General features: G+C 45.0%; 1 protein-coding gene across 1 annotated transcript in view; it reads left to right on the top strand.

Annotated features, from left to right (window-relative positions):
- Ccdc146 (coiled-coil domain containing 146) overlaps nucleotides 1-23,482 on the top strand; it is a 107,505-nt gene that overhangs the window by 53,854 nt on the left and 30,169 nt on the right. Inside the window, exons 2-5 of the mRNA XM_051152102.1 lie at nucleotides 7,637-7,719; nucleotides 10,321-10,530; nucleotides 20,478-20,535; nucleotides 23,229-23,405. Of these exons, the coding sequence (XP_051008059.1) occupies nucleotides 7,637-7,719; nucleotides 10,321-10,530; nucleotides 20,478-20,535; nucleotides 23,229-23,405 (528 nt within the window). The remainder of the gene's footprint in view (nucleotides 1-7,636; nucleotides 7,720-10,320; nucleotides 10,531-20,477; nucleotides 20,536-23,228; nucleotides 23,406-23,482) is intronic.

The following is a 23,482-nucleotide window of genomic DNA, read 5'->3' as shown; positions in this document are numbered from 1 at the left end:
TCTAACAGCGATGATGGGCTTCCTTGTTTCTTTCTGTGTAAGGACAGGGAACAGATTTGTGGGTGGAGGATCATGACAATAAAATGACTGCCGCTTTCACAAACCTTGCTTTGTGAACTGAAATACTAAGTGAGGTATCTTGCTTCATTCAGTTTCAGCCTTTGTCATCTTATAGATGGGCACTTCCCAGTTTGTTTTATGTTGCTGTGAGAAACATCATGACCAAAAGCGCCTTGGGGGAGGGAGGCATTTATTTCACCTTACAGGTTACAATCTACCATAACGGGAAGTCGGGGCAAGAATTGAAGGTAGGAACCTGGAGGCAGGAAAAGAAGCAGGACCCGTGGAAACCTGGTTAGTGGCTTGTTCCGCTGTCTATTATACAGTGCAGACCCACCTGCACAGGGATTTGCACCGCCCACTGTGGGCTAGGCCTCTTATATCAATTAGTACAAGCCAGTCTGATCCTGGAAAATTCTTCAGTTGAAGTTCTCTCTAGCCAGGTGTCAAGTTGACAAAGACACAAGGACTATTTTTTCCTGTGTTTTACAGCTAAATAAACGAATCATAGGTTGATTAAATATTATTCCATGTTATATAGTTTAAAACTAGCAGATCTGGAAAAAAAAAGTAGCAGATCTGGAATCCAAGCTAATGTCCATGTGTTATGTATGTGATGCTGAGCCAACATGAAAAGAAAACAGAGATTATTCAGGAGAGACAGATGGCATCATGCCTAGGAAGGCATGTGGCAGTACAAGGACATAGATTGGACTTGACCAAGAAGAAGAAAATGCGTAATTTTTAATATTGAGGGGGAATCAGTGAGGAGTGGTTCTGGTGATAAGCTAACCTGTTGCTGTAGAAGATGATTTCAGGCAGGTGAGAAAACTGAAGGCTGATCTAATTATGTCTAATTAGAAACGCCGAACAGAGGAGTGCCGAAGGTGTGCGACCGAGCGCATGGGTGCATTTGGAAATCACTTCCCATGGCCGTGCTGTTGACTCCAGTGAAATAGGTGTGCAAGAGAGGCAGCGAGGTGGAAAGGTGTACACTTTCAAGCTCATGTGGCATCCACAAGCATGTTAGGCATTTCTCAAAGAGAGCCAGACCAGCAGATACTGTCCAAAAGGCCAGAACACCTTGGATACTCCTAGGGTTCCTGTACACACCCACACGAACACTAATTGTTTCCTCATGCTGACCCCATTTCAGATAAGGTCACTTGGTACAAGATCTTACTGAGCTGTTACTTTCCTTGGAATGTCCTAAAATTTCAGTTTTTGAAATTGTTTTCATACTATGCCATGTCATCCACAAATCGTGAACTCTTGTTAAACTTTTAGCTGCAGAGTAAATGTTTCCTTCAAGTCACAATTACCAACAAGGCAGTTCAGTAACACAAGTCCCTATTGTGAAATCATATTTGTGAACTTCTGACATTATATTTAACCTTTCATGTGTCTATTCTCTGACAGATTAGCATTGGCCTTCATACTGTATTTCTTTGATTCTGCATTTTTAAAATATGACACACTTGGTTTCTGTACCCACTTGTACTGTGCAGTATGAAAATACAGCCATTTTTTCCACATCTCATTCTATGGATGAATAAAGCATCTTTATCCAGTGGAACTGAGTTCAAAGTTCCCGCCCATGGATGACCTACCGTAATCAATCTGTACCTTCACAGAAAAGGAACCTTTTGCTGAGTATGAGCATCCCTGAATCCAGAGCTTGCTGATCCATCTGCACCAGATAGCGAGACAGCACAGAGGTTCTGCCTAGCCCAGCCTCCACAGCCCTGGGATTAATGGTCTGAACTCAACATCTTCATATTTGTGTGCCAATAACTTTACAGAGTGAGCCATCTCCTCAGCCCTGACACTTTAAATTTAAGGACACAAATACATTTTTAACAGTTTGATTATTTACTTCATAAAAGAAGTTTGTTTTCAGTAGGGGAGACAGAAAAGAAGTTTATTTCTTCCTGTGACTTAACTTTTGACTTATACAGAAACTACAAACACAAATGAAATGTTTTATTCACAGAGATTTTTATGAGTTTCTTAAGGTACCAAGGGCCAGGGGAATAATAAAGATGGCTAAGAGGCAAACCTCTCCAGACTTCCTGCTTTATCTGTGGCTATAAAACCTGCCAACACCCAGCCTCGGCCCACCTGCCACTAGACTTCAAGCAGTGTGCCGCCATGTATGATAGATACTCAGAAGAGACACGCCCACGCTCTGTGAGAGCTTTAAGCTGGCTGGCTGCCTCTCAGGTCTGACCTGCCATACTTCGGCTTGGAATTCTGCTCCGGTGCCCCGTTGGTTATAGCAATCACACCTAGCATGTTTTAAGAGCCTTTAATAATTAAAAATAGTACCTGTGCATTGTAGGAAAGGAAGGAAGGAAAAAGGAAGAAAGGGAGGGAGGGAGGACAAGAAAGGAAGGAAAGAAACAAGGGAGGGAGGGAAGGAAAAAAGGCAGGGAGAGCAGGGAGAGGAAGGAAAGTGGTGCATACTTAGAGCCCAGGGAACATTTCAGCGTCTCTGCTCGGATCTTCTGGCTCTCCATTCCTACGCGCAAAGGTAAGGTCAGCTTGTGCTTTATGTGAACAACCTTACCTCCTGGCTCCAGGCACTTCAGCTTCACTTTGTGTCTCCTGCCTGCACCAGGTATGAAACTGGCCTTTTCTTTCTTGCTTTTTCTTTCTTTCTTTTTCTTTCTTTTTTTTTTTTTTTTTACATTTGCTGGCTTCTTTTGGTGGGAAATGGTAATAAAGAGTGCACGGTGGATGTGCTACGCAGTAGTTGTTGCTAATGTGACATTGATACTAGACCTTGCTAACGTGCAAAGGTGAGCTTTTAAAAAAGAATAGTAATGAACTTATATTGTTTGTTTTATTTTGTTTTCAGTTTTTTGAAACAGGGTTTCTCTGTGTAGTCCTGGCTGTCCTGGAACTCACTCTGTAGCCCAGGCTGGCCTCGAACTCACAGAGATCTGCCTGCCTCTGCCTCCCAAGAGCTGGGACTAAAGGCGTGTGCCACCACCTGACTTATACTTGATTTTTAACTCACCTGAACTAATTTCTCATGTTTCTCCAGTTGCACACCTTTCTTTCATATTGGAATCTTGAATTTACACTTATGTTTTTGTTTTATTGGGTTAGAATGCACATAGCTAAAAATATACTCCAGCGAATTTTAGTGTGTATACAGAGATGCATTATCAGCGTGTTCTGATGTTAGAATATTTCTATTACACCAAAAATAATGTTGTGTCTCTTTCTTTACACACTGCTCCTTCTCTTGGTTGCCATATCCACACAAACACTAATCTGTTTGGTTTGAGTGGATTTGCCTGTGCAAGACGAACACAGAGTGTGGTCTTTTGTGTCTGAGCATTTTGTGGTTTTAATGAGGGCGAGCTCATCCTTGCTGTAACAGCTATCAAGGCCTTTTCCTCGTTAAACTGTAGCACAGTGCTGCACTGTGTGGATATTGATTTTGTCTATCCACTCATTCATCAACTGATGGGCATACCAAGTGTTTCTTTTTTTATTATTATTAACTTATTCTTGTTACATCTCAATGGTTATCCCATCCCTTGTATCCTCCCATTCTTCCCTCCCTCCCATTTTCCCCTTATTCCCCTCCCCTATGACTGTTCCTGAGGGGGATTACCTCCCCCTGTATATGCTCATAGGGTATCAAGTCTCTTCTTGGCAACCTGCTATCCTTCCTCTGAGTGCCACCAGGTCTCCTCCTCCAGGGGACATGGTCAAATGTGAGGCACCAGAGTACGTGAGAAAGTCATATCCCACTCTCCACTCAACTGTGGAGAATGTTCTGACCATTGGCTAGATCTGGGTAGGGGTTTAAAGTTTACCTCCTGTATTGTCCTTGGCTGGTGCCTTAGTTTGAGCGGGACCCCTGGGCCCAAATCTGCCTATCATAATGCTCTACTTGTAGGTTTCTAGGACCCTCTGGATCCTTTTATTTTGCTATTCTCCCATGCTTCTCTCATTTAGAGTCCCAATAGGATGCCCTCCCCTCTGTCCCAGTTTCCTGGTAAGTGAAGGCTTTCGTGGGACATGCCCCTTGGGCTAGTATGCAGATATAAGTGAGTATATACCATTTGAGTCTTTCTGCTTCTGGGTTAACTCACTTAAAGATCTCTTCAAACTGTGTATGAGGATTGCCTGCGTGCTTATGTGTGCGCCGTGTGTTTGTGGTGCCCACAGAGCTTTCCAGGAACTGGAGTTACAGGTTATTGTGTGTGGTGGTGTGGGTGCTGGGAGCCGAATCCAAGTCCTCTTGCAAGAGCAGCAAGTGCTCTTAACCCCTGATTGTTTCTTCGACAACTACTATAAACCATGCTCCTGTAAAGATTTGTGTTCAAGTTTTTTGTGAGTCTGGTTTTTTGTTTTGTTTTGTTTTGTTTTGTTCTGTTTGCTTGTGTACACTTTCACTCTTGGATGTGCTTTTGAGTTAGGTCTGAGTTCATGTCCTTTCAGCCTGGAGAACTTGCTTTAGTATTTCATTCAAGACAGATCCATCCTACTCCACCCTACTCTCTCCATTTTGGTTTATCCTGGAATGCCTTTGTGCTCCACCAAAGCTACATTTGGTGGAGAACTCTGCTTTGTTTTGTTTTGTGTTGCTTTGTTTTTTTAATCACTCTGAACATGTCATCTCTACTGTTCACTGGCTTCTACTGCTCTGGTGAGAAGTCACTTATAACTTGATTCCTTTGTTAATAATGAGATACATTCTAATTCTGTTTGCTTTTCTTGTTGCTCTCAAGACTTCACTCATTTTCTTTGACTTTCAGCAGCTCCCTGACCTGTCTGGGCATGAGTGCCAGCGTCCCCTGTAGTTCTTGCAGGGCCCTTTTCCTACCTCCTGCCTTGATTTGCCTGTTATTCCCTTGCTGGTCTGCCTCTACTGATGTGACAGAGCTCTCAGCTTCCTCCTGGTGCTCTTGTGATATCTCTCAGTGTTGACATTGCCCTGGGGCAAGGCTATATAAAATCAAAGCTTTTTATATTTAAGGTGACACTTGAGTTTATCTTAAGATATTTAGTGTTGTGAGAAAAGAGCTTCCTAGAAGGTCTTAAAAAGTCTGTTCACCACGTTTAAAACACAAGGGCTGTATGTTTATAAAACCCAGGCTGGGCCCTCATGAAAGACCTCCAACCCTTTCATAAGGAGCTGGTTTTCTGATGTGTTTAATGTTTTCTATCATGGTTGGATTAGACAGCCCATGAAGCCTGTCTGTATGGGCACACACTCTCGTGTTTTGCCAGTGGTTCTGTTCACTTGTGACGAGTATAAACATTTAGTGAGCACCAGTGACATGCCTGGAGCTCTTTGTCGAGGAAGACAGTGAAAAACAAGGCAGTCCAGGCCCCTTCCCTGTGGGACTTACACACTAGTTAGGAGAGACAGAAATCAAGCGCACAAATAGACTACAGGTCACAGTGCATTGTGTTTTATCGAGGACAGAGTTCTGGAAGCAGGAGGATTGGAAAGTCAGAGAAGAGCTTTGCATACAGCAGTGTTCAGACAAAGGCATGGCAGAGCGTTAGTGAGGAGAAAGGGAGTGAAAAATGACTGAAGGGAGGGCGTGGAGAAGGAAGGAGATATGTGGTTTCAATAAAAATGGCCCCTGCAGGCTCATACATTTGCAGGCTTAGCCACCAGCTGATGAGCAATTCGGAAAGAATCAGGAGGTATGGCGTTGGTAGGGGAGGTGTGTCACTAGGAGTGAGCTTTGAGGTTTCAAAAGCCCATGCCAGATCCAGTCTCTGTCTGTTTCTGTCTCTCTGTCTCTGTTTCTCTGTCTTTCTGTCTCTGCCTTTATGTGTCTCTGTCTGTCTCTGCTCTGTCTCTGTCTCTGTGTCTCTGTCTCTCCTTCCCTGTCTCTGTCTGACTCACTCTCTCTCTCCCTTCCTCCCTTCCTCCCTCCTGCCCATAGATCAAGATGTAATGCTCTCAGCTACTGCTATAGCACCGTGCCTGTCTGCTCCCCACCATGATACTAATAGTGGACTAATCCTCTGAACCTGTCAGCCAGCCCCAATCAAATATTTTCCTTTATAAAAAGTTGCCTTGGTCAAGGTGTCTACGCAGCCATTAGAACACTAACTAAGACAGAGGCTGTGGTTGAATAAAAGGCAGCCAGTGTGGCAGAAACCTGGGAACTTGTAAAGATGCTAAGAGATGGTCTGGGAGAGACACTGCCTCATGCGGGGCTTCAGGGTCTGGAATCCCACGGGTCTTGAATTTCATTCTGTGTGCTGGTTAGTTTCTTGTCAACTTGACAAAAACTATAGGGTCATCTGAGAACTCCACTTGAGAACATTCTTCCTATAGGCAAGCCTGTAGGTCATTTTCTTAGTGATTGAGGTGGGAGGGCCCAGCCCATTGTGGGGGCTGTTTTGTTTGAAAGCAGGCTGAGCAAACCACTGGAAGCAAGGCAGTAAGCAGCATCCCTCCATGGCCTCTGCATCAGCTTCTGCCTCCAGGTTTCTGCTCTGCTTGAGTTCCTGTCCTGACTCGCCCCTGTGATGGACAGTGATGAGGAAGTGCAAGCTGGGATGCGCTCAGCCCTCCCCCCTCAAGTTGCTTTTGGTCATCGTGTTCTATCACAGCAATAGGAAACGAGCTAAGACATATTACCTGAAGGTTTTGAGCACCCAGCATAACATGGCTTTGCTTAGCTTCTGAAAAGAATGACTGTGGAAGATAACCAGGTGCGATCCCTGAGTGGGACCAAGAGAGGGAGAGCAAGAGGGAGGAGCAGGTAAAAGGTTCTTTAGTCATCTGAGAGACGTGTGACTTGGCCTAACAGAATAAGGGACATGGTGAGTTGAAAAGCATGAATCTTTAGTGCCACTCAATGGCACCTAATTATTATATGGTACCAAATTATCTATAATTCAATCACATAATTTCTGATAGCATTATGATTTTTAACAGGGTAAAACTGTAGCGGTTGATATTTCTTAGCTAAATATCTCTCTGTCGGACACCTTTTTAGCAGAAACAACATAAAGAGCGAGTGACACCTCATGAGTAGACAGTAAACTTGGCCTCCAGGGAAGTCAGGCAAGGGACGTATGTGGCCGTGGATTATTTTTTAAACTGGACCACTGAAGTTTAAGTCCTGATGGTTTTAACTAAAACCTTAGGCCGGGGCTGAGGGGTTCTTTTGCTAAGCTTTGGTTTCAGATGGAAAAAAACTAACCCTGGCCTCCAGCGCCCTTCTGAGAATGAGGTGACTGGTGCTCGGCTCTTACTCACTGATTGTAGTCTCCTCTCTCAACTTGCAAGCAGCTGTCCTGGTAGTCCACACTAGCCCAGAAATAACATTTTTTAGAACAAGAAGATATCTAATTTTTTTGAGTTTCTGGATGAAGGAAACCATAGCCTAGAAAGGGTTGAAGACTTGTTCGAGAGCAATGATCATGTGAGAGGCAGGCTGGGACCATGAGGTGTCACACCGCTGCTCATGTAACCCCTCCAATGCTTAGCTGGAAAAGTGTAGAAGGCACATGCAAGTCCTTTTTATCTCTCCATAAGCATAAGGACAGTGATGGCTAACAGCACCTATGTTCTCTTTGCTAGTTGCACTCTATGGGAAAACTTCCTGGAACCAGAATGGCCGAGCTGAAAGCCAAGTATGCCCTGCTACATGACATGGTGGTGAGGTATGCCATTTGCCATCAAGGAGACATTTTTTATCATCCCTGTATTTCTTACTTATAACGAATGGGACCTGTCTTCATTTGTGTTCCCTCCAAATGTGGTGTCTGGGGCAAGGATCAGGGCCCAAGGGGCGTTAGAAAGTATTGCAGAAGGCATTGTGAGTGAATGGGGAAGTGAGACTGAAAAGGAGGAATCCAGATGGGTGGGTTCATCTGCGGTTCATGCTGTGGGCAGCTGGGGCCCATCTCACAGACTTTCTGACTGAGTGTGTACACCCAGATCAGCTCTGCCACCAAGAAGTGACAAAGCCAGGGTGTTTGCCCACCTATTTCTGTCCCTCATCAAGAATTGCTCCTGTTTAATTTCTTGAGTTCTGTATATATTTTGGATAGACTCTGACATGAACTCTGGTGCTCCATATTTGACCACCTCCCCTTGGTGGGGAGGCCTGGTGGCACTCAAGCAAGATGAGACTTGATAGGCTGTGACCATATAGTGTGGGAGGCGGTCCCCCTCGGTCATGGACCTAGGAGGGGGGAATAGGGTGAAAGCGGGAGGAAGGGAGGAATGGGAGGATACAAGTGATGGGATAACAATTGAGATGTAAACTAAATAAATTAATAAAATTTTAAAAATTAAAAAAAAAAAGAATTGCTCCTGGAGAAGTTAGCTCTTGAACTCTGAGATGGCAAGCATGCGTCTAGGGCCAGGAGCAGCTCTCAGCAGAGGGCATGGGTGCAATGACTAGCCATATGTATGACAACTCTCTATTGGCCATACTTCAGACAAGAGGATTTCAGAGGAGCCCTGGAGGTACGTGCAGTCTTACAGCCCCTTCCCAGCTGTCACTCATAGTATAGAGCCTACAGCCACTCACACTCAGACCTCCTGACACTTTCATCTGTACTTCTCCTCACGTTCTCCTACCCCAGGCTATTCTCTTTAGCTAAGCCCACGTCATGGCAGATCAGAAGACTTAAGTCAGCAGCTTTGCCTAGAGCCTAGTATTTGCCATTGGGGATTAAAGCTATTTCTCTTCAATGACAAATTATCAGTACAGGACCAAAACTATGCAGTGACATCTTCTGCGTCCTCACATTTTACCTCCTCTTGGCCCCTTACTTCCTTCTCTACCCATTACAAAACCCACCTCTCTGTCTCAAGCCCATAGGGAAAGCATGGGGAAGCAGACACTATCCCTTTGCTGCTGGGCCTACAGGCAGGTAGATGTGGGTTGAAACTACTGAACTCACATTGACTGAGTTTTCCACACGACTACATTAGAAGTTAAATTCCCTTCTACTGTGTGACACTGTGTGTCACGAGCATATGTATGACCAGCCACTGGGTTCTGACTGGAAGCTAAGTGCTGTGCTGCCCTCCTCTCTTTGTGAAGGAGTGCTAGGACCTTATCCAACCCTGACAGCTCAGCTTTGGAGAGCTGTCACCGTCAGGAGCCCAGGTCATGCCAGATGAAGCATTGAAGCATAAGAGAATAACTCCTGTTTCCAGTCCTGGAAATCGGAGGTGTTTCATCACACTGCTGTGCTTGCTCTCTGGCACCTACCATAGTTCCTGGAACATATGATGTTCCAATAAATGTTTGGCTGGATGCCACTGAACACATGACACAGTAAAGCATGACGAAATAGGGGGAGCCAGTCGCCTCAGCAGAGACAGACTTGGTCAGTCTATGGGGCATCTCAGCAAATGAGCCGAGACCCAGAGATTTTTCTTGGTAAGGCAATGTAATGGGACACACACATACACACACACACACACACACACACACACACACACACACACACACACACAGCAACCAGCAAAGGCCTGGCTGTGGGTTCCAGATGGGGGTCTCCAATGTGAAGGCATCTGACACAGATAAGTCATGTCTACTGGGAGCCTGGAGCAGTACTAGCTTGTAGCATGCAGGAGTTCTAGAATATTCTTGGGGATGGGTCAGTACAGTTTCTCTGTCTATCCAGATCTGCCTGTAGCAGATACTTCTCTGAACATGGACAAGGCCACCCAATGCAACCAGGGTTGCAGGAATCCTCTTGTCTGCGATGTTCAAGTCTAGTTCTAGCCATCCTTGGATAAGATTAAAAGCTGATTAATTAATGCCCATAATTTTATAGAATTTTCCTAGTTTCCCAGTAATGGCCATTAGAAGAGTGCTTGGTTTCTTATTTCAGTAAGGAGAATAGGAGAATAGATTTTGGTGCAGTCATGTTCAGAGAATTAAAGGCACCAAGAAAGATGGGTTGCTGGGGAAGTTGAGGGGCCAACTTTCCTCTCCTTATTTTCCCCTTCCTTGGAAGTCCTGGTCTTTCTTCAAAGTCGGGTAATATCCTGTTGCTTTGGAGTGATATCCATCTCCTTGTCCCCTCCTTGGATCCAAGGACCTCTGGAGGAACTTATGACCAGGCATTGCAGCTGACTCTGGCTAGTGGGGTGGGAGACTGAGTCGCTTGAGCCTCGTTCATGCCGTGCTGAGACTTAGCCTGACGTACAACTACCTTGAACTGAATCCAGATCGCGGGAATAAGGGAGGGCCCCGAAGGTGCGCACATCTCACCGTGCGTGTCTCCTCTGTAACCCAGCACACAAGAGTCTGAGGTGCAGCTGCTGGAAAACGCCAAGCTCTACACAGAGCAGATCCAGCAGCAGCTGGTGCATCTGCAGGAAGCTGATGACTTTCCCAGCGTCTTCTCCACGGAGGTCTGCAAACTGCGGGAGCAACTGCTCAAGTACCAAAACGAATACACTGCAGTGCAAGAAAGGGAGTACCACAATCAATACCGACTGAATAGGTGAGTCCCCGGCGCCCTGAAGACAGCGCCACCTGCAGGCTGGCTAGATGAGTTCCCCGCTTGGTGGAGACCGGGCTGTTTTCACATGACAAGTTGGGAAGGCGTTAAGTAGAAGAGTATGAGCTAACGACAAGCCCAGTTAGTTTCCGCCTTGATTGTCTGTACTAGAAGATCACACAAGGTCTGGGAAATGACTCTGGTAACGGAAATCCCTGTCGTGTTTCCTGTGTGTCGGGGACTCCAGAGCGTGGAAGCTGCTGCCAAGAAACACACTGCACAGACAGGGACCTGGCAGCCTCTTCCCCTCCTGTCCTTCCTCTTGTCTCTTTATGGATCCCATTCCCTTCTCCTCGCTGCCTGTGGCTCCTGACTGCATCACATCACGTTGCTGGGCACCCATGTCACATCTCTTTCACTTTTTCGTCTAGCGCAGCAGCCACCGGACCCTGTGTTTAACCTCTGTCCCCTCTTACTAAAGAAAAGGCAACACCTTCATAGGAGTGTCACTTGCTTACTCAGACCTAGAGGGAATCACTTTAGTGAGCCAAAGCAGGTCCTGGCAGGAGCGTGAGCCTGTTCCTGGGGAAGTTGTGCCTGCTGCACTGCATGATGCTTGTAACTTTGAGTTGTAGCGTGTCGTGTGCCGTGTGCTGTGTGCTGTGCCCGGGTCCTGGGAAGAAACTCAAACCTGCCCTCCTAGAATCTGTTACCATTTAAGGTGGTAGAGCTTTGGCTATTTTTAACAGTCTGTAGAATTCCAACGGTGCAAGCACAGCTCAGCCCTGCACAGAGATGACAATGCCTGAGCGGCCTCCGGAAAGCCATACAAATCCTGGATCTTGAGATCTCTCCTGTAGCTTAGTTTTTCAGCTGAGGGCTAGATAAAGAAGGCAGACTAATGAACAGAATTCTATTCAGAAGGAAAAAAATCATGGTTTTTTTTCCCCCTGTGTGTCTTTCAGTCTAAACTCGTTCACACTCTCCAGATAGAACTATAAAAAGAAACTCAGCTATTTCTGTGAACATTCTTTCAGCTGAAGAAAATAATGAAATTAAAACAATTGGTGGTTGTTCATTAGTGTTGCAAATAGGAATTCGTGACATTTTGTGAAAGGGTACGAAGCGCATAAGTCAGCTGGTTTTTAAATTGTTTGAAATTTCCAAGTATTCCTGCCAAGAAAAAAGAATGGGGCATGGGGAGGGCCTCTTGCCTTTTAGGTATAGATAGCTGAATTGTTCACTGAGCGCCTTAGGATGGGCAGGGGATGGAGTGTGGCCACTTATGCCGAAAGGAACGAGCAAAAGCACGTGGCGCTTCATACTGAGCAGATCACTGTCCCTCCTTTATCAACAGCTCAGGAATTCATAAGCTCACTTCCACACAAAATGACTCTGCTACCAAAGGGAATTCCAGGGAAGAACAGTGTGCTTTGTACATCACTCCCTCACACATGTGCTCTCACATGTCACAGACTGCATGCCACTGCCTCACACATGTGCTCTCACATGTCACAGACTGCATGCCACTGCCTCACACATGTGCTCTCACATGTCACAGACTGCATGCCACTGCCTCACACATGTGCTCTCACATGTCACAGACTGCATGCCACTGCCTCACACATGTGCTCTCACATGTCACAGACTGCATGCCACTGCCTCACACATGTGCTCTCACATGTCACAGACTGCATGCCACTGCCTCACACATGTGCTCTCACATGTCACAGACTGCATGCCACTGCCTCACACATGTGCTCTTACATGTCACAGACTGCATGCCACTGCCTCACACATGTGCTCTTACATGTCACAGACTACACTGCACTGCCTCACACATGTGCTCTCACACATCACAGACTGCACTTCACTGTCTCACACATGTGCTCTTACACACCACAGACTGCACTTCACTGTCTCACACATGTGCTCTCACACGTCACAGACTGCACTTCACTGTCTCACACATGTGCTCTTACACGTCACAGACTGCACTTCACTGTCTCACACATGTGCTCTCACATGTCACAGACTGCACTGCCTCACACGTGTACTCTTACATGTCACAGACTGCACTGCACTGCCTCACACATGTGCTCTCACATGTCACAGACTGCACTGCCTCACACATGTGCTCTTACATAGCACAGAAAGAAACCCACTCAACACTCCCAGGGGAAAAGTAGGCATTTCCATCCACAGATAAAAATAAACGAAGCCAGTGAGAGAAAGCTATTCATCCGAGCACACAGATGACATTTGTCAGCTCAGCACAGTTAACTCCCATTGTATTCAGGGCCTAAATAACAGAATCCCAAGTCACCAGCGTCCTCTGGCCCAGCATCGTTGGGAACTTCTGAATCACTGGTGACCGGCAAGAGAAGCACCGAGTTACTTTTCATTTGGCTGGACTTCTCTTGTTTGCTGTTGCCGCTGCCTCTACTGGCTTCTTCTCCGCCTCTCCCCCTCCCCGTCCCCTTCCCTCCCCTCCTTCTCTTATTTCTCCTCTTTCTCCTCCTCTTTTTCTTCTTCTTTCTCTGTCTCTTTCCTCTTCTGTTTTATACTTTTTGAGACAGGGTCTCACTGTGTAGACCAGGCTGGCCTCCAAGTCACAGGGACCTGCTTGCCTCTGCCCCTACCTCCCTTGTGCTGGAATTAAAGGCATGTGCCACCAGGCCCAACAACTTCTGTTTTCACACAGAATAAGCTTTGCCATAGATGCTAATGGTCGGTAAAATTATCTAATTAGTTAATAATTAAATCCATGTTACACAGTCTTAGTTTAGGGCTCGTACTCACTGGTGATCTCTTGACAAATAGACACTTCAGGAAGAAAATGTGCAACATATTTAAGTGAGCTGAGTTATTATAGATAAATAAGTAGTTAAATACATATGCAGGAAACTTATTTTGCAACCGAGGAAGTCATTGTTTTTCTAAAAGCCTCTGATTAAGGTTTTTTACTATTCTCTCAATGTTTACCTTCTTAGGCTTCCCTGTTTTCCAGTAATTCCTAAAATTTGGGCAGCAAGGACATTGCATCTCTTAGGCTAACTCTGACATAGTCTAATAAGCCTTGTGCTCACATCGGCTCTGTACACATTTTCTGTCTTTGGTCCCATAAAGACATCAAAATAGAAACCAAGGAACAAACTCATTAGCAAGAAAGTGACACAGGAATCCTGGGGTGTCTTCCAGAGCGGTAGAGCCTCTTTTGGCTCAGACGTTTGCACCAGGAGCTCACAGCCACATCAAACTTCTAACGAGTCAGCGGCCTTTGGGTTCTTGTCTCACAGGTCATAGGATGAAATGCACAGACCCGTAGGTGGGAGATTAAGAGGAACAGAGCAGAACTCCTGTGTACTCAAGGCTCCTAGGAAATAGGGGCCATTCCTTGAGCTACCAGTCTGGCAGCTTTTTAAATAAAGGATTTATGCAGAACTGGGGTGAGGTATGAGAGGAGGGTGAGCTGGTCAGTTCAGCTGTCCCACCTGGTCAGTGCCAGGGACTAGTCGCTGTAGCCTTTTGGCAGGCTTGCTCACTGAGGAGAGGACAAGAGAGAGGAACTAGACCTCCCTTCTGCACTCCTGGCCTCAGCAAAGACATCCTCCTCCAAAGCGCTGCTTTGAGGACCCTGCCCTACCTGACCAACTTATCTCCTGTTCTTGTCTAAAGGATCAGAAGCGATGTTTTTGTTTTTGTTTTGCTTTTTAATTTAAATTTAATCTCCAAGGCAATGTGTTTCCCTATGGCGTTTTAACACGGATGCGTTATCGTACCTTGTCCTAGGCATGTCTGCCATGTCCCTTGCCCTCACAGAGGTGATGTTAGCAACTCCAATGGAGCCCCTGAGAGCAGAGCGGTGACGGAGCAGGTGGGCAGGTCCTTGCTCATCAAGGAAAACCTACAGCCCAAAAATCTTCAGGAGCGATGTTTAAAATGTTTCTCAGATGGAACCTCAAGTAACAGGAGGAGAAGGACCTGAGATCCTCATCCAAAAGGCAGGACCAAGGGCTCTGCCTCCTACCCTACCCCAAGGCCCCAACGCCCTGCTCTGTGAATGATTTACAAGCTCTCCATGTGGTTTTGACTCGAGTTGGAGCTTAAGAACAGTTGGTCTCAATCTTAGTTTTGCCCTGAGTGCTAGACTCACCCAGAGATTGTGTCAAGATCCCTCAGTCTGTTTTTGAACACCCAAGGGCAGGAAGGCGTGGCCTCCACAGCGACCCACTCTAGCTTTGGAAAGTTCGTTCAGGGAGACGGTCCTGGGGTCAGATCTGAAACCTGCCCTCTCATGTTCTCCTGCAATGGAAGATGTCCTTTACTCCCGGACTGCAGGACCAGGCACCCTACTTTTTCTCTGTGCTTGTGCCCCTTAAGAACTTCCATGATATGGTTTCTATTAGAACTATTTTAAAGCAGAATGGAAATTTATCCTAAGGCGTTTTGATATTGAAGCCTCCTTCAGTGGGGAAGCTGAGGGGAAAAAAAAAAATCAGATTGAAATTTGAATACGAGTGTAATAGGTTAAGAGCTAATACATACCATAATATATGGCATACATTGCCATAACAAAAAAGTCTTGTCCCAGTAATGCCATGCAAAAATGAAAATCTAAAAGGAGAAAAACAAATTAAATGTAAATTTTCAACATTGTGACATTATTTAGAAATGTGAAAAACTGAAAGTCATCACTGGTATAGTCTTTCAGCAGATTGTTGTACAGAGGTGCCTGGCACCAAAAAGCTCTGTAGTCCCTGTGATGTCACAGCCATGACTGTAGGAAAGGGGGAAAGGACTTACCTGTTTTTTCACTTGTACAACATAGCAAGACCATGGAGTATAGAAATGCGTATAAAGGATCCCGATAGAAAGCCTTGAAATTAGTAAGTGCAGGATCTGTTTAGCAACTAGGAAAACATTATAGTAATTTAGATAAAATAAACTCAACCATGCATACCTAGTTCATGTAATTTTACTAAGGATATTTAGAGGAATGAAATGACCATCTATAGTACATGACTTTAAGGCTATGATCTTTGAAAATAATAGAAGCATTTACCTGAAATGCTTAATGAATTAAATGAAATAAAGGTCCATGTTACTTAAAGGGGAAATTCATAGTAGAAATAAAATTAGTTTTAAAAGTCCTAGAAAATTAAACATTCTGTGTTAGTTTAAAGAAAATGCCATTTTATATTTATTTAAGGAGAAGACCACAAGCCTTTGCCATCATTGTTGCCAGCAATGGCTGGCAGCACGCGACCACCCCCTGGTGGCAGCATGCCCAAACTGTAGTAGCAATGTAGGGGGAAAAATTCTAAGCCCAAATTTGTAAATACTCAAAACTAAAAAGTTCAGCTTGAATCTGTGCTCAGAACAACTAATTTGTATTAGGTTCTGTGTGACATGAGTCATGAAACTATCACTAGTCTACATCGTTGCAGATGAAATCTCCTAGAGATAAAACCTGATGTGCAGGTGTGCACCCTCGGCCCCTCGGTCCTAGATCCACGGTGCTCATCGTACTCCGTCCATGACCATGGTCCTAATACCCCACTCACCTCCAAACCTCATCATACAGTGACGTCTTCTGGGTTGTAAAGTTTGGGCTGAGTAAATTTGGGAACGTCTTAAGTCCAACTTAAAATGAATGTTTAAAGTGAGTTTCTTTTTTTCTTTTTTTCTTTTTCCTTTCTTTTTTGTTTTTGTTTTTGTTTTTCGAGACAGGGTTTCTCTGTGTAGTCTTGGCTGTCCTAGACTCGCTTTGTAGACCAGAACTGGCCTTGAACTCACATCAATCCACCTGCCTCTGCCTCCCGAGTACTGGGATTAAAAGTGTGTGTTACCACACCAGGCAAAAGTGAGTTTCTTATGGACAACCTATACTGAGATCTAATTTTTAATCCATTTTTTACAATCTGTGTTTTCATTGTCATTTAAGGTGATCATTGATATGACTCAGTTAACATTTGTGATGATTAATCTTCATTGTCAATTTGACTGGATTTAGAATTGCCTAGGAGACACACCTGTGGCCATGGCCGTGGCCGTGGCTGTTTCCGTAGCCCTGGCTGTGGCCGTGATTGTGACACTGTTTCCTGAGATGTGTAACTGCTTGACTAGTTTTTAAAAGGTGTGGGACATTGTTATGGCTCTTGCTTCTCTGTAGATACCACATACTTTTCCTCCAATTTTATACAATCTTACTTTCCTCTTATCTTTACTTTTTCTGTTATTTATGTTTGATAGTTTGGGGGGGGGGGAGTATGTTACCTGATAGGTTCTCCAAGCTTCCTGGGTCTGTAATTTGGTGTCTAACAATAAGAGCATTTTCAGACATTATGGCCTGGACTATTTCTTGGTTCTCACACCCCCCTATTTTTCTTTATGGTATTCCCATTATGTATATACCATGCCTTCTGTAGTTGGCCCAGAGTCCTCTGCTGTAGGTTTAGTCTGTTTTTCGGTCCTTTTGCTTTTGACTCTTAGAGGTTTCTTTCTATTGAGATATCTCCCACTCTGTGCTTCCTGTTGAGCCATGGCCTTTCTGCCACACTCTCATGACGGCATTCTGTGTTTTTGTTACAGTGTTCTTGGCCAGCAGCACTTCCTTTTATTTTTTTTCTAGACCTTCCACTTCTCTGCTTGCATCATCCATCTAGTCTTGCATCTTGTTATTTAGTGATTAGTATTCCTAATCTATTAATTAAAGTTGTTTTAAACACCGATCTTGGTAATCCAAGAATTCTTTCGTCCTTTCCCCACTCTAGGTGCTTTAAATCTGCCTGTGTTTTCTTGCTGACCAGACACAATGTACCATGGGGGAGGAGCTACAAGCATAGGCCTGCAGCAAGGTGATGGTAGAGTTTGGAGACAGGAACGCCTTATATAGTTCAGTGTTCAGGTTTCAGTGTCTGGGTCTGATGGGCATGGACTGCGAGCTTTGCAAGTGCTTCCCCATCTACTCCAACCCCTCTGAGGCAATACAAGTCGGCATTTTTTTCTGTCTTTCACATAGAAAGTAAGAGTCAACTGGAGTTGGATGTTTCACTTCTCCCAGGCTGATTAGACTGAGGAAATCCTGCAAGGAGACTCCGAAGAGCAGCAGGGAGAACTCCAGAATCCAGAAAGTCCCGATGAGGGTTCAGAGAAAGAGCTTGAGATCGTAAATCCACCAAGTTGCTTATGAACTTCCTGGCTCACCCTTGAGCTGTGCATGTGTAGATCTGATCCCACACAGCTTGTCAAAGACTTGGAGGACTAGCTAAGTGGTCAGTCCTCCAGGTCCCAACAGGACAGCTCCAAACAGCAATGCAAAGGTGCTGAAAATTAAACCAATCTTAAAGCTATGGGTGCCAGAAGGTTGGCTGGATCCTCTGACCTGAGCCAAACCATGTCTGCTAGAGCAAAAATACCAACTGTTTTCATGGGCTCTGAGTCCCATCACATGGCAACTCAATGGTTTTCACATATGAAGAACCAGGCAAACGTTGGCTTGCCTGAGAAGAGACAACAGATATGAGCACTGTGTGGCAGAGGCTCTTGACTCATGTGGCAAAGACCTTCCAGTAGCTTTTACTGCATACACCAACAAACAACTTGAAACACTGCGACTAATGGAAAAATAGAAGCCTCAGAAGCCACATGTTAAAAAAAAAAATCTGTAAATGACGTGTGTTTCCATCTCATTCAGATTTGCACTGTTAGAGCAATCCCCAAAATAAATATTCTTAGATATAGTCAAATAGAATACTTCAAAGGTGTTGGTGTGCGAATTTTAGAACTGAAAAGATACAGTAACTAAACATTTTAACAACCAACAGACGGATGTATAGAAGATAGAAAGAAAAGTCAATGACTAAAAGATAAGTGAAAATATTCTGTCTGAAAAACAGAGAGAATAGATAAAAAGTGAACAGAGCCTTAGAATCCCATGAGACAACAGCAAAAGCTCTAGCCCTGTGAAAGAGACAAAGAAGTGGCGATGCTCACAAGTGACTCCCAAGCTTGTGCTCTTGGACGAGAAGGGGCAGAAAACATGAGGCATCAGAGAGGAGCAAATGGACTTTAATTGGAAAAGTCTGGCTTTGTCTAACAAGAAGTGAAAACTTGGCATTCCAAGGAAATTCCAGGCTAGACTTACTGACATGGAAGTTGCTGCTTTTCACTGGAAATGTGGAAACAGAGAGGGGAATAAAAAAAAAAAAAAAAAGTCAGGCTCTAGTGACACCATGCAGCAATGGTAAACAAGTTTTACTGTGGCCATTAAGTCACCTGAAAGTGTATTTCTGACCCAGCGCAGTAACACATATCTTTAATCCCAGCACTCAGGAGGCAGAGGCATGTGCATCTCTATGAGTTCAAGGCCAGCCTGGATTCTGTAGAAAGTTCCAGGACAGCCAGGGTTATAGAGAAGCCCTCATGTGTTTCTGTGTTCTGACGTAGTTCACACAACCCCCATCCTGTGTGCTTGCCAAGTGGCTTTCATTCAGTGTGGCTAGAAAGACAAGTAACATTCACCTTCCATTGTCCCAGTGCACGGGAAGCTATAAAATGCAATCTGCCTGTGTATTCAGGCATGGGAAAGGATATGACAGATACAAAATGGTTTGTCATGGGGGCTAAAGGCAGAGTCTGAACTTGGCTGAGTAATCATGAGGTAGAAGTATGGACAAGCATGCCTACTGTTCTCGTGACTGCATATTTAGTTTTTAATAATTTGGAATATTGACAGCAGTGAAGAGACTGTTCTTAAGTACCCCCATGTAACATTCATTTAAACTTGTTTCCTAGTCTAAACTTATCTTTGACCTAAAATGCTTCCTTCCTTCCTTTGAGCGTCTATGTTGCAAGGATCTCTGCTAAGTTTCCTCTGCTCCAATGGCGTATGACTCTCTCTGCAGTGCTCCTCTGTAATACCATCCCTGAGGAACACAGATGTCCTGTAAAACCTGGACCTGGGAGCTCTTGGCATGGGCCTTCTGCTCAGCTGCGAACATCTGCAGAGTCTTCATGATTCCGAGTCAAGCCTCAAATCCCTTCATGGTTCCCATGAGGAAACAATGTGACACAGTGGGTCATTCTAAGGGCAGCTATACTTCTATCTGTACCTTTTTAATCCTCATTTAGTATATAAATTATATATTTCAAATAATGAAAACAGGAATTAGACCCACTCCAGTCATCCAGTGTATTCCTGCCACTAATTACCGAGGGCCGACTATCTGCCAGCAATGGTGGTGAAGTGAAAATGGTGCCAAGTCTCTCTCTTTGTGGAGATAACACACAACAAACTACCAGGCAGCAAGGAGCGCTCTACAGAAGGGTAAAACAGGACTGGTGGGGAAGGTTGGCACTGTGTTAGTGGGATGATCCACAGTAAACCGGGTAGAGGCATCAGGCAGGCCAGAGAGCCTGAGGCTGGAACCGGTTTACGAAGAAGACCACTAGGCCAGAGCAAGCAGTGAGCCTGGAGAGGCAGATGGCACAGCTTTTCATCTTGGTCCAGGTTTGACTGGATGTTGCTGAGCAGGAAAGCGATGGGATCATCTTCATGTTGCTAAAAACTCATTGCACAGAAGGAAGGCTGGCTATCAGGGGCAAGGGTGGAGGCAGGCAAGGCAGATCCTTTGGCAGGCCCTGAGAGTAATTTACGGCAGAAACCTGTGGAGAGGGAAAAGCCCAGAGCCTGCCTGGAAGGGATGTGTGCTCTGGGACAGTTATTTGTAACGTGCCCAGAGAGCTGCTGTGGTAGGTATGTCCATGTGCTGCCAGCCGGGGTGCTGGGCAGGAGGAAGCACCTAGGTGGGCTGACGAGAGAGGACAGGAAGATACGAGCAGACAAGCCTGGGAATGGTGCTGAGAGAGAAAATAGAAAGACACTGGTACAGAAAGAGCCTACGCTTTTGTACTTTTTTGTCAAACATGATATTTTCTTTTGGCAGCTTAACGGAAGAAAAGAGTCTCATATTAAAGGAATTTGAGAAGATACCTAAGCCAGGGGTAAGTATTAGAGTTTATTAAATGCAGCTGTATTCAAACAGTCTTTTGAAAATAACACCACACCCTGAAGCATTCAAAACACCAAAAATCCACAATCATTGTAGAGGCAAAGAGGAAGATCTGCATACTCCTGAGTAAGCACACACAGGCAGGTTAGGCTTTCAGTGTTGACATCTATGTTAGGCTGTGCTTAGTCAGACAGTATCTGTTTTCTTTCTAGAAGAAAATACGCTTCTGTGCTTTTCACTTAAAAACATCTTTTCTGGGAACCGGAGAGATGGCTCGCAAGTTAAGAGCACTGCTCTTCCAGAGGTCCTGAGTTCAATTCTCAGCAACCTCGTGGTGGCTCACAACCATCTGTAATGAGATCTGGTGCCCTCTTCTGGCCTGCTGGCATACATGCAAGCAGGATATTGTATAAGTAATAAATAAATAAATAAATCTTTAAAAAAATATTTTTTGAAAATTCAAAGCTTCCTAAGCTCCTCAGAATTTGGTCATAAGGAAGAGACATCACTGTCACATCATGACCAAGGCAACATAGAAAAGAAAACATTTAAGTTGGAGCTCACAGTTACACAGGATAGCAGATGCTCTCATGGCGGAAGGCAGGCAGGTGTGGCATGGGAGCAGTAGCTGAGAGCTTACATGGATCCAGAAATGCAAGGCACAGAGAGACAGAGAGAGTGTATGTTAACTGGGAATGGTATGGGCTTTTAAACCATCAAAGCCCATGCCCAGAAATACACCTCCTCCAACAAGTTACATCTCCCAGTCATTCCCACACAGTCCCACTAACTAGGGAGGAAGCATTCAGATCCATGTGCCTGTGAGGGTTACTCTCATTCAAACTGGCACAATCACTTCCTTATTCCTGTATAAGAAGCCACCTCAAACGTTGGTGCCCTAGAACGATGATCATCTCTCCTACAGTCCTGTGTTCTTTGGTCTGAGCTGGCTTAGCTGGAGTAGGGTAAGCTACAGTGGCAGGTTAGTTCAACTAAGGTCGTGTCATTAGTTGATCACACGACAGTGAAAGGGTTTCCAACCTGAAGACACGCAAATCACAATACGAAAGAACTTTAAAAGCTTCCATCTAAGGAATTGTTGGTAATGTTCTGTTAGTCACATCAATGGACATGTCTATAGAAGGTAATGACAAAGGTAGGTTGCAGGCAGGCAGGCGTGCCCTGGGGACTCGGGGGAATTTATGGTCAAAGGTTTGAGGCATACCACAGGAAACATTGCTTCTACTTTCAGGATGGTGTTTTCACAATATGTTGTCAATGGCTTAATTCCACGGCCAGCTCACAAGCCTGCTGGGCATCTAGTAAGATGGCGTCAATTCCATACAAGCACATCTGTGATGGTTACTGTTGGCTGTAACCCTGACAAGATCATTTTTGGGGGGATTATCTAGACGAGATTGGTCTCTGGGCATGACTGGGCGTGATGATCTGGAGTGGAATAATTAAGGAACTGGGAAGATCCACCTTAACTGTGGCTAACGTCAATCCCAGGGCTGGGGTCCTACGCTGAGTAAGAAGGAGAGTGCCGGTCAAGCACTAGCATTCGTTGCTCTATGCCTATGCTCAGGGATGAGTAGCCACCTCAGCTCCCACTACCAGGACTTCCCTGCCACAGCCAACTCTAACACACACACACACACACACACACACACACACACACACACACACAGTCTCACACACACTCACACACACATATACACTCATACACTCACACACACTCACACACACAGTCGCACACACACTCACACACACATATACACTCACACACTCACACACACACACTCACACTCAAACACACACAGTGGGTGTCGATTTGAATTTTAGTTATAGACTTAGGTAACTTATTTTACTTTTTTCCTGCAGTAGGTGGGAATATCAAAGAAAACTCAGCGCAGGCTAATCTATCCATTTGGTCCTTATCAGCCCATAGCCATTCTGAGTATAAGAAGGCTTTTCTCTGTAAGTCAAACCCACTGCAGGTAAGAAAAAGCCAGGCATGGTGGTGTTTGCCTGTAATCCCAGTAGAAGCAGGCAGATTGCTGTGAGTTCAAGGCCAGCCTAGTCTACAAAGCTAGTCTAGGACAGCCAAGGCTACACAGAGACACCCTGTCTTGGAAAAAAGGAGGAGGAGGAGAGGGAGGAGGAGGAGGAAAAGGTAGAGAAAGCATAGTCCCCTGCCAGCCCGACAGAGCACACTGAGGAAGAAATGTGCAGAGGTAGTATCAGCAGATGTGGGTGCCACTGCATGCCAGTGCAAGCCTCCGCACATTAGCTGCCCTGGAGGACTCGGAACCACAAGGCAGGCGTGCAGAGATTACTTCCGTTTGACTTTGTCAAGTCTCCAGATTACAAGAGAACAGAATGTACATTTTCACAGTGCTTTTTAGTACGGAATAAAAACTAACAGAGAAAACACTTAAAATATGAAGCACTCGATTTTAAAAAGCTCTTCAAAACTGTCATATGCTTAGTTAATGGAGTTGAATTGCCATGCTGTGGCTGAAGGTGTCAGGGACAGTAAGTTCCCCTAACTTCCTGGGCGGCACTTTTGAGTCTTCAGACACGTGCAGTCAACATGGTGAGTGGAATTGGCTTTAGTTTAGTTCCTAAGTAGGGAAGCGCTCACCCAGACTGTCTAATGGGCCACTTCTGTGACTTTTCAAGGAAATGGAGAAGAAGATGAAAGTCCTGAAAGAAAGCACTGAAGAACTGCGCAAGGAAGTGATGCAGAAGAGACTAGAAATCAAAAACCTGCGGGAAGATACGTTGTCTAAGCAGAAGCAATTACTAAAGGAGCAGAAGGAGCTAGAAGAATTGGGAGACTATCAGGTTGGCCTAAAGGTATGCTGTGGACAGTCCATGAATATGTGCGCACTGTGCCTATGTTGATGTGAGAACACAAGGGACAGCAGTTAGCT

The sequence above is a fragment of the Acomys russatus genome, chromosome 10 (assembly GCF_903995435.1).
Source record: "Acomys russatus chromosome 10, mAcoRus1.1, whole genome shotgun sequence".
Lineage (NCBI taxonomy): Eukaryota > Metazoa > Chordata > Mammalia > Rodentia > Muridae > Acomys > Acomys russatus.
The sequence above is the reverse complement of the archived record's forward strand: the minus strand, read 5'-3'. Positions and strand labels throughout refer to the sequence as shown.